General features: G+C 42.0%; 2 protein-coding genes across 2 annotated transcripts; both read right to left on the reverse strand.

Annotated features, from left to right (window-relative positions):
- Positions 1–633: 633 nt before the first annotated feature.
- LOC107377407 (leucine rich adaptor protein 1-like) lies at positions 634–4,871 on the reverse strand. The gene is made up of 2 exons (XM_015946951.3): positions 4,550–4,871; positions 634–1,140 (listed from the first exon to the last, which is right to left on the reverse strand). Exons 1-2 carry the CDS (start codon positions 4,760–4,762, stop codon positions 751–753), a joined length of 603 nt encoding a protein of 200 aa, XP_015802437.3. The 5' UTR covers positions 4,763–4,871; the 3' UTR covers positions 634–750.
- Positions 4,872–5,619: 748 nt separating this feature from the next.
- LOC107377406 (5,6-dihydroxyindole-2-carboxylic acid oxidase) lies at positions 5,620–10,994 on the reverse strand. Its single transcript, XM_015946950.3, has 7 exons — positions 10,480–10,994; positions 10,060–10,382; positions 7,359–7,563; positions 6,586–6,753; positions 6,243–6,422; positions 6,008–6,154; positions 5,620–5,910 (listed from the first exon to the last, which is right to left on the reverse strand). The coding sequence occupies exons 1-7, from the start codon at positions 10,832–10,834 to the stop codon at positions 5,726–5,728; spliced, it is 1,563 nt and encodes a 520-aa protein (XP_015802436.1). The 5' UTR covers positions 10,835–10,994; the 3' UTR covers positions 5,620–5,725.
- Positions 10,995–11,736: the final 742 nt, after the last annotated feature.

Consider the following 11,736-nt stretch of genomic DNA (forward strand, 5'->3'; position numbering starts at 1 on the left):
CATCAAAATTCTGACATTTTTATCATATAGTAAAGCACAGGTGAGCAATATATTATCTTTATTTCCACAACAAAGTCAATAGCAACCAATAATGCTTTTTTCAAAAGCAGGCGTCATAAAAAAATCAAAAAAATCATTAGAAAGAATTGAAAGCTATAGCACATTTCTATACAGCATTGTAATGGTTTGTTTTTCTTTTTCAGACAGCAGAAGATTAAAAATGTACCCTCACAGCAGGCACGTGTCTCACATATGCCCGCCATCAACAAATCTCCCATCTGGTGTTAAAGACAGTTAAGCCTCAGGCACAAATGATCTCTAAGACAATCAAAGTTATTTGGTTTTCAGTCAAGCATCTGCCAGCTACACCCTGTAAACTCTACTGGTACGGATTTAAATGACACTCAGTACAAAATAAGACTAATGTTTTCAGTAGGTGCTGCTCACAGATTGGCATGGATGCTAATTGCACTTAAACTGATCACATGAAGCCACTCAAGTCCATCTCCAGTTGTCCAAATGGCTGCTAAATCCTAACGCACTCAAGTTTTCCAGAAATGGTAAATGATTGTTCTTCGTGTCTTCTTCACTTTTAGGCTACAAATAGAAAACCATTAAATAAATCATTCCTGAGGTGTTTTATCTTGTATTTTGGACGCAAGCTGCATATTCTAAACTTATACGCAGGAGTAAAACATAACCAGGCATAGCTTCTGATATTTAGTCCCAGTGGTCTTTAGCTTATGGTTGTTATCTAAAACAGTAGTATTCCTCTGATTCCACCCTGAGTTTCAGAGGCGATTTTGTGAAAGCGTCGCCGTCTATCACACTTTTATCCATAAAAGAGTCAAGGTCCGTGGGCGAGGGGTCATCTGGGAGGTCTTCTGCTAGCGTGTCCAGGTAACTACCCACAGACAGCCCGTCCAGTCCGTCGTCGTTCCCATCATTCAGACTGTTGAAGCTGCCTCGTGGCGAGGAGCCGTCCTGACTGTCCGACAGGCTGTACAAGCTTCCCGTCAGGCTGCCGTCCTGACTGGTGACATCTCCTTTATCTTCTATCATCCAGCGGATGGACTCGATGCCCTCATTGATTGTCATGAGCTGCTGCATTAGCTTCACGTCGATGGCTCGCAGGTTGGCCTAAAAGATTAAAAAACAAATAAAAAAAAATTCAATGGCTCACAAAAATAACTCGGATTTCATAAAAAACAGTGCCAATGGTAATATTTTACCATATATTTTTGCCTACCGCTGCTCTGGAATGTGTAAAATAGCAAGATACAGGCCCTTTAATTTCAACAAATTTCACTACATCAATATCCAACGTTTCATGAACAAAAAAAAAAAAAGTCTCCTGGAGCTGCGGTACGAGTTTCTTTCTCATCACTATTTTACATACGCAGCTCTCAGGTGTTGTGCAGGGAAAAGCAAGCCTGCCTGCGACATTACTCTAACTGTGCTGTGAGAACTGGTGAGAAGATTTTGCAGATCAATATTTTATCATTCATTGAATGAGTGTCTTTTTGACTGGAGCTACTTTGTAGCAAATGTCTAAAAGTAATCTGTTAAACTACACTTCTAGGACCAATTACATATTTTTATTTGACATCGTTTTAGAATATTTGGATAAGGAAACACCATCTGAGAGGTCATACTTTATAAAAATAAAGGATTTTGAAAACAAATATCAAATTATCTATTGTATGCCAGAATTGTTAAGACAAATAAAGGTTATTGAGACATGTGATTTATCATTATAACCATGTTTATTTGGCCTTTTAATTACAGTCACAAGGCTCTGCGATTGTTGGAAAGTTTTAGAGATCCTAAATAAAAGACTCTTGGTTTTAGGAGAGTTTTGTACTTCAGCATTAAGCCTTAAGGTTAGGGTTAAGAGCCAAAGCAGTCATTTTATCAAACTTCCTATGAGAAAGCCCAAACTAACGTTTAAACGGATGGAACACACCATGCTTAAATGGGAAATAATAACATAATCTCAGTTTAGACTTGGAATGCGCAGTTATGATGTGTTCTGATTGTTTTACCAAGAACTGTTAGCATTCTTGTGCTGTCTCAAGGCCAGAAAACACTCGGTCCTTTCAGCTGTTCAGACCGTTGGTCTTTGTGATGTCACATTAACAACGTGGCACCGACTGCTCAGCCAGGAGACGCATAATTGTCCATGATAATGAATGATACGGCTGCTTTACACAGAGCAGCCTTTGATTAAATTCTCTGCCACGATGAACCCCGCTGCCGGGTGTGGGCGGAAGTGGAGTCTTTCAGAGGGATGCTCTTCGTCTTTGGGTGACAAGCGAGTGAAAAACGGGCAAATGGGCAGCTGTAACATCCTGTTGCTGCCATGATGGATTGAAACAGCTGGGTTGACACTACAGCCATTCTCAGGGGTTGATCTGAAGTCAGCTTTTTTCTTTTGGATGCTGGTGTTTTTGGTTTTATGAGTATAACCAATCGCTTCCTTCAAAACCATAAAAACAAGCAGACACGGTCAAAATACGTTTCGTTTATCAGGCCATGCTTAACTAGTGGTATCGAAATTAAACAAGCTAATCTAATCATGTTGCTACGGCCCTTTTGAAGCTAATCAACTTTGATTACAGGGTCTAAACTTGAATAAAAGGCAAAAAAGGTGGTGCCCCAACAAGAAATGAATGCTTTTACAGATGTGTGCCCAAAGAAAACGGAGCAGTCTGGTTTAGCAATTAGGGAGGAGTGAGCCATGAACGGCAATGCAAGGGTTGGGATGGTCAATGTGTGCTTCTTGATTATGTAGCTTTCTTATAAATAACATTTTATAATTTACTTTAATGAAGTTAAATCAGGAGCAAATTACAACAATGTTTTTTTCGTTTTAAATGAACATGTTTCAAGTGAAATTAACCAAACCGTACAAACACAAGGCCTCCAGCTGCACTCAGACTGTAGAACTCGGCTAACCTGACCATCTGTTCAGGAATCCTAATTACCTCTCCTGACCTCACAGATTCCAAACAGCGGTGTGCTGTGGCCCGATTCTGCTAACAGCTTTGGTTCAACTGTGCACGGTCCCCAAAAGTAGATAAAACCATATTTTAAGATGATTACTGCAGGGGCTGGGAAAGGGTTCGGGAGGACGTGTGAACAACTCTCAGGTTTATTGGGTACACTGTGGTTATTAAAGATAACATTCATCACAACCGCTAAATAGTAAACAGTTGCACAGATAGAATAATCTTGTAGAATTCATGGGAAATTAGTTCATCATGAATGATAAGTGAAGTAAGCATGCACATAAATGTATAAATACTTATTTGTTCAGTAGTAGGCAAAATACTCCCAACTTTTGGAGTTTGTATTCAGCGGACTGGACTTTTTTTTTTAATAATCTTTTAAACTTGAGGCCAAAAGTTCTTCAGGGTTTCTTTGGACTGTTTTTGATGCCTATTCCTGTTTCTTGTAAGTGGCCATGACAGCACATGCAGTATAGATAGATAGATAGATAGATAGATAGATAGATAGATAGATAGATAGATAGAGAGAGAGAGAGAGAGAGAGAGAGAGAGAGAGAGAGAGAGAGAGAGAGAGAGAGAGAGAGAGAGAGAGAGAGAGAGAGAGAGAGAGAGAGAGAGAGAGAGAGAGAGAGAGAGAGACCAGGTGACCACTGCTGTGGTTCTCAAACTTTCCAGCTTCTGATCTCTAAAATAACCCTGCCAGAGACTTACGTAGCCAGCTATTGCTCATATACGACAGTTAGCCTCAGCGACAAAAATACAAATTCGTATCCATTCACTACAAATGTTTTAATAGTTTGTAACAAGTATAGTAAAAATGTACAACTAGCGATACCTTTGCAATTAAGAGGATAATTAGGAATCACCTCAGGAGCCCTAGGCTCCAAAAAGGGGTAAAGACCCCGACTTTTAGAACCACAGTCTGGTTTATAGCTTACTCTGAGGATGATTTAGGTTTGGCCAAAATGTTATTTTAGGTGTTAAACTGGTATTTTGGGGGTATTGTTATTATTGTTAAACAATCTGAAGATATGAAGGATTCTAAAAGCTTTTTTCTATTTTTCCTCGTGCAGACTTACACATACACTAACAGTATACATATAAGCTCACAGTAAATATGTTACAACACTTTATTACAACAGTTACTACATTAAATCAAGATTATTAAGGGTTTCAAGCATTTGTTATAACCCTTTCAATGGGATCGTGTAGCCTACAGTGTTTTTGTGACAGGCTTTTGAGTTATTTAAGACCAGCTATGAGGACTTTAAATTAGTTTGGCTCAGGAATTTAAATATAAATATAAGAAAAGTTGTTTTTAGTAAAGAGTCAGACATTTTCACATTATTTTACTGTAATTTGACAAAAGATTAGGAAGTTATGACCCATCACCTCATATACCCTTTAGATTCAAGCCAAAAACAAAATAAATCTGATAGTTTTAATAATTATGAGCATTAAAACATTGTTTATTAAACGTGTAACCATTATGCGGCAGGTTTGGTGAGCAAACATCTAAATGAAATCACTTTTCTTACCATTTCTTGTCTCAGGAACAACATTTTACTCTGCAGTCTTTTAAAATCCGAGGAATTTGTACAAAATTTACAGGTTGCTAGGTGACACGACTTCTCGTGCTTGTCGTTGCGTTTTCCTCCCGCGAGAGACCGAACGAGGCCGTCCGGAACTTTCCGCCCCAGCTTCGTCTCCAAGTCTTTAAGTTCAGGCGAGAAGTTGTTGTTCTGCTCCATCGTGAGCCGTGAGCTGTCAGGAAACCGGTCAAGCAGCTAGGTTGGAAAACCTCTATCGGGGATGCGCGCGCGAGCTCTGTGTACGAGCAGGAAGCACGCGCTCATTTAAATGGGGTCTCGCGCAGACCGAAGCAGCTCGCGCCGACTCAGAACCTCCCCATTCACTCTCCTGACCAGTAGTAGGACAGTTTAAACGGTTTAAACATGGAGGAGCCTCCCATAAGAGCCTCCTTTTGAAACCGGACACCACGCAGGTGGATCGTCAACAAATAAACTACAACTGGCTCATTAAATACAATTTCAGACCAAACGGTGAAGGTGTTACTGGCATTTAAAGGACATTTATTTGTGTATTACTACAATGTTAGTTTATGTTGTACACATTCATGAGTGAAACAAAAAGAAAACGTAGAGGTGAAGCACCTGTTTTATACGCACCCAGGTTCAACAGCATTATTACACGCAGGAAATAAAAACATTAATTAAAAAGAAAACTCGGATACATTAGAATATTTTCTTTTGCATCAGTAATTGGGCTTTTTTTTTCTTATTTCGTGACACATGTTTTAATGCGTCTAATTGAGCTATAAAAAAGAAACTTGGTAACTGCTGTACAATCAGCATCAGATATTAAACTATGTCTCCCCCTGGTGGGCAAGATGGAAAAGGTTACGGCTTTAACAGTAGATGCCTTTTTTAATGGGTAGAAATTAATCATTTGTAAGTCTATAAAACATTTATTTTGCATAGATTATTGCATGGGGCAAAGAATTACAGTTTCCATTTCAAAATATTTTGTTATTAGGAATTTTAAAGAAAACATGAAAATAAACAACTGCACCATCTGTGAAACAGTGTTAACTTTAGAGATGTTTATTCTTCAAAATGACTTCTGTTAGAATAACAGTTGAATTCCTGTGTAAGTTCAGGCACATAAGTGGAGGTTGTGTGGGAGCAGCCTTGTTAGACCACTGACTGGCTTTTGTCATCATCGTAACGCTGGTACTGATCCCCGAGCAGAGGCTGGTGGCCCTCCATCTTGGACCTGCCACGGACGAAGCACGTAGTGGCAGCGAAAACGATTGCCACGATCACAAGGGCGGCAACTATTGACATGGTTATGACTTCAGTCAAAGTAAAAGGTTGATCTGTAAGGACAGAGGTAAAAATAAAACCAATATTTTATTATTTTCATCACCTCATGCTTCACAAAGACAAGTCTAAATATAAAGTCAAAATTAAAACCTGGCCACTGGGCTTCATATGAGTAGCCAAGATTTTCAGGTGCAGTCACAAACATCTCGGAATTGGTCACAGGTGGCCAGAAGGGTACCATGTTGTAGCCCCTGTTATGACCAATTGGGGCATTTTCCTCAGGATATGCAGCTGAATCTGTCAGATAATACTTAAAATGAGTTTAAAAGTTACATTTTCTATTTGCTTAACATCTGATCATGACTGTATTTATTAGCTAAATGACCTGGACCATGTCGTCTCAACCATTCGTCAAATATGGCGTCGGTGTAGGTATGGAGGAGGACAAAGATTGGGTCATTGGGGGAAAGGTGAGTCTGACCTCCGGTTCCATTCAGAAACAAATGAGCCAGGTTGTGAAGGCTCCTCACGATGGGGTCGTAGTTCCCCTTGGGGGCGCTATAACCTGCCAAAACAAGATGAACACATTAGATGAATGGATGACTTTGCTTCTAGTCCAGTGACTCTTGGAGACAGGCATCAGCTTCCCAAGACACTGGTCAGGAATGTGCTGGTATATGGATTGTTAATGGAAAGAAGACCATGTGTGAAAGTCAAGTCTAACTAGCCTTCGATGGTGTTCCTGAAGCTTTCAGAGGAGGTGGAGTAGAAGGGTGGTGTGTCAAAGGTGTTGACTTTTAAACAGTCTGCAACATCCTGGGGTTCTGGGAGACGCTGGACCATGGGTCTGTTCACATTTCCTGCTGGGTTTCTTCTGATGGGAGACGTTTCTGTACCTGAGAGACAGAAAAACAGAAAAAAATTCCCATAAACTTAAAATAAAAATAAGTTTCCCACTTCTCTCCCTACTAATTACAAATGCCGTAAACCCTGTCTCTAGTTTTGCAGATAACGATGTCAGCAGTCAAGGTGTTGTATTTTGCATGTTTTTACAATTATGAACGACAATTGTCAGCTCAGAAGCAAAGGAAAAAACGAGGACTCAACTACTTTTTAAACGGTTTGAGACTGAACCCAACGAGTGTAGGCTGCACCGACGTTCCCTCTGGTTTTAGCTCTTTGCTGTGATGCCAAAAAAGAACGTAAACATCTTATTTTTCTTCTTGCACTTGTTAATGGAGGTCAGCGGACTGAAAAGCTAACTGCTAGCCTTTATATAAGCTACCGGCAGAATAAGGCCATAAAGCAGTCACCGTCCACTAGTGCGTACCCGAGCCACTTAAGTTTAGTGCAGTGTCTGGCCAGCAGAGGGCTCTAGAGTGCTGTCCCATGTGAACCTGCTCAAGTTTACCACTGAAACCAGTTAGTTTCAGGTGCTAAACTACTTTAGTGTCACTTTAAAGAATGAAATAAAACTAGAAACAGTTCTATGACGTCTTACTGTTGCAAATGGTCCCTAGCGTGTCGTAGTCCTCTACACTTTCACAGACGACCCTCCACTGCGAGAAAATGGAGTTGGCGCTCAGGGAATTCATGTCAAAACTGCTCCTGGCTCCCATCAGGTCATCTGTGCAGATGTCACAGGTGTTTCCACCGATGGCAAAGTTCCAATAGGGCAGGGCGAAGGAGGGGTCTTGCAGCATGTCCTGTAAATAGAAAAATACTGTTTTACTTTATTGCAGGGGGTGTCAAACTCATATTCACGTTGGGCCAAAATGAAAAACTGTGACAAAGTCACGGGCCACACTCATTATTTGTTAAAAAGTGACGGTAAACGTGCACAGTTTCCTTTATCTACAGATATGAATGGTTTAACCTTTTCATTTGGAAACAAACTTCATTTTGCAGTAACACTAAATGTGGGATAACCAAATGACACACAAGCAACTCCATTTTAAATAAACACACATCACTGGTATTCGTTACTCATGTCTCAGTTTTTTAAAACATTTTATTCCTTAAAATCTGTATATTCAGCATTTCTTATTTTTATCTTTTGAATGTTTTAAGTGTTTCTATTTTATGTTTTCTTGTTTATTTTTTAACTCTCTTTTGTTGCTCCTGTAATGAATGTTATTGCTGCAGTGACACCAAGCTTTCCCCACTGAGGGGCAATGAAGGGATTTTCTATTTTATTTCTATTCTATTCTTCTACCTGTAATCTGTCCTGTTTTAAAGTAGGTGACATCTTTTGTCACAGGCCAACAATATAAATGAAAAATAGTAATTCTCCTAAATGACAATGCAATATCTCACCTATTAACTTTCATGCTTTGGAGCAGAAAAGTTTAATAAAAGCAAAATAATTCAATTCCAGTTTTCTCCACTCTGATTTCCTGTGACGCTCACCTGTTCCAGCCAGACCTGCATCTGTGGGGTTGGGCTCTGAGCTGAGGAAGGAGTTCAGTGAGAAACAAGTTGCTCACTAGTGATGGGAATTCCGGCTTTTTTTAGCGAGCCGGTTCTTTTGGCTCAGCTCACCAAAAAGAGCCGGCTCTTTCGGCTCCCAAGTTGCTCCTCAGATTTTCTGTTGCGTAGAGTACATTTATAACCAAAATAATGCAAAACTATATGTAAAATGATTTACTAATGTAAAAAATTGCAATATATCAAATATTTCTCATTTCTATGGATTTAATAACTGAACACTTTAAGAAATCTCCACTTTCCGACTGCTGGAGCTCATTTTCTCACCGTCTTCGTCGCACTCTCCACTTTCTCGCTCGCCTTTTTCCTCCTCCTCATTCCCGCTCGTCTCCCTCCACCCGCATGTGCTCTGCTGTGTGTCTGAGTCTGATCCTCCCTCTCCCCCACCCCTACTGCTCTGTGTGTAGACAGTCTGGACACGCGATTACACGTGTTGACCAATCGCCATTAGCTTTCACCAAAGCAAGAGGGGAGGGGGGAAGGGACGGCTCCCAATGAGGATCTGGCTCCCGTCGTTCACTTCAAAGAGCCGGCTCTTAGAGCCGGTTCGTTTGCGAACGACACATCACTATTGCTCACACAGGTTTGTGCTGCTGGACATGGAGAGCATCTGGACCACGCAGTTGCGTCAGGGAGGAGGATAAAAGCCACAGCAGGCACAGAGTCGTGATTTGAGCATGTCACTAAACTGGAGTTAAATCATGGGTCTGGAATTTGGTCGATGTGCTTTCTATGTCAGCAGCAAACAGATTACTGAGCTGTTAAAATCCATTTCTGGGCTTCAAAGTTGGCTAATTGCTGAGTAAACTCGGCGCTGAGTAAGAGGAGTGTTTTCAGTTTGTCCGAGGCAGAGGAGGTAACGCTGCAGACGCTGATGCTAGTAGCATGGACGCTAATGGTTGTGAATATACCGGTTTTTCTGCTTGAAGCATCAACATGTTCCATCTTTGTTGAAACCCCCTTCCTTCTGCATCAATCTTTCTCTTCCTGGACATGTTGGGATAATGTGTGGGCAGTTATTTTCACTTGTTGCATTAATTAAACACAGAAGTGGATACACTGCGACCTAGTGGCGAGTCACTGCACTGGGAACACAATCGCCATGCATTGTGGAAAATGTAGTTTATAGCCAATGTGAGCCTTGAAGCAGCATAGACTTATTTAAGACACTTGAATCTCTCTCGGGCCACTTAAAATGATGTGGCGGGCCACATCTGGCCTGCGGGCCTTGTGTCTGGCACATGTGCTTTACTGTGTTGCCTATTGGCTATTTAATACCCCCCAAAGTTCCCAAAGCAAAACATTATACATTCTAATCCACCCACATTTCAGAAACTCAGGTCTTTTCACAGGAGAGCCTTTCATTTATCCTGATTTGACATTTTTAAGAGCTTTCCTTCAAACAATGTCTGTCTGCCAAGTTTCAACAAAGGCCCCTAATAGGGGGCTCAAGCATCAATCTGCACAGGATAAGGAGTTCAACACTCTGACCCCAATTGTAACCCAGTGGATGGATCTACTACTGCAGGGGGGTTATCAGAATTACCCAATGTAGGCCTACTTAATGGATGCAGACCAAATCGAACCTCAGCTCATAAAAACGCTTAAAGCCACATATTGCTGCTCGCTTATTAAGGCGTGTCATTAAAATATAATGTCCTTGCCTTGGGAGACGCTGAGATGAAACAAACCCGAGTCTATATGTACAATCTCACCTGCATGTCCCGCTCCAACTGCAGCAGGTGATACCTGTGCCAGGTGACGAAGCCGGGGCCCTCGTGTGAGAAGTCCACCCCCCCGAAGCTGGCCTGCCCCGGGCCGAGGAACGTTTTGCTGACAGAGTAATAGTGGGACCACACGAAGTAGTTGTAGATGGTGATGTCTTGGAACTGCGTGGTGTTTCCGTCGGGCCCGAAGATGTCCGAGTAGTGGCGCGTGGCTATCACCAAGTCTGGGTGCACCGTGCGCTTGGCGCGGTCCAGCGCGTCCACGAACGCGCGCTTCTCCGCTGCACTGAGCTGCATCACGTTTCTCCTCACTGAGAAAATGAGTCGATTGGGTCAAATCTTAACAAAAGCACGAGCTTTAAATGTTTTTTTTTTCTCATGGAAACGTTGCAGAGCGCACGCACTTACCCACAGGAATCCGCTGGTCGCAGTTGGCACCGGCCCACCCGTGTTTGCAGCGGCCGCAGCTAAAGCCACTGAAGTTCCCGTTACATTGGCAGGTGCGGTTGAAAAAACGGATGGGCCACCGCTCCCGATCGTCACGCCCGTCGTGCGGGTATTGGGGCCCGTGAGGGCGCGCGTCCGTCGCGATGGAAACGCATTGTCCGCGCCCCGCGCTGGAACCACACGGGTCGTTAGGAAACCCGGGGGACGAAGGGCAGCACTGTCCACTCCTGAGCCCCTCAGGTGTCACACACTCTCTGGGGAACTGTGCGCTCACACCCGCAGCGCCCACCAGCACCATAAGCCAGCACCGCCACATGATGATCCAACACAGGTGCCAAATGTATCTTTACGCACGGGTGATTCCCAGTCCCCTTAACCGAACTGCACCTGAAATCTCAGACTTTACAAAATAAATGCTTTTATCACCCCGAATAAACTCGCATCACTTTCACACACACTGAAGCCCTCTGTCTCTCTCCTCATGCGCCCATCGCTGCCCCCGTTTCCTTTCGAACCACTGGAGCTTTGACCTTAAATACCGGATTAGCGCATGACTACCAGGATTTTCTGACTCCCGCGTGATACCCTCACATAGCTTTATACTACAGAGAAGGAAGGTAGTGTGATCTAGTCATGCAAAAGATTGTTCCTCTAAAAGTCAAGCTGAAGGCAGCTGCTAGGGGGTAAAGGATGGCTGAGGAAGTCTGAAAATTGGACGAAAACACCAAAAGTTCAACCATGTGAATTGCAGAATGAAACAAAACCTGTTTACAAGTGTATTGAAGCCAACATCAAACATTTTTAGTCATTTAATTTCTGCTAAACGCTTCTGTCTGAAAGCGAAGTTATGTAAAAATCAAAGTAAAGCATCAATAGGTATTTTTCTGAGAGGTTTGTTTGTCTTCATTTTTAAATGCTTAAACTTTTTGATTTTGTCATTTTTGTAGCTATATTTCCTGGTTTTCATCCCTGAACACTTGAGCACAAGTTTTGAGTCCACCAGTGTCCAATTCTCCATGGAAACTGGTGATAAATTGGTAAAACCTTCATTATTTTGACAAACCAAAGCCTCAGTGATTTTCAATCTAGGGTATTTAAATACCTCTTTTTAAAAAATCACCCAACATTAAAGGTTTTCTCTTTAACTTCCCGGACTAGAGAGGGCACAGAACAGTCATCGTGGGTTATTGTTTATATGTATGCTAGCAAGACTTTAGA

The sequence above is a fragment of the Nothobranchius furzeri genome, chromosome 2, assembly GCF_043380555.1.
Source record: "Nothobranchius furzeri strain GRZ-AD chromosome 2, NfurGRZ-RIMD1, whole genome shotgun sequence".
NCBI lineage: Eukaryota > Metazoa > Chordata > Actinopteri > Cyprinodontiformes > Nothobranchiidae > Nothobranchius > Nothobranchius furzeri.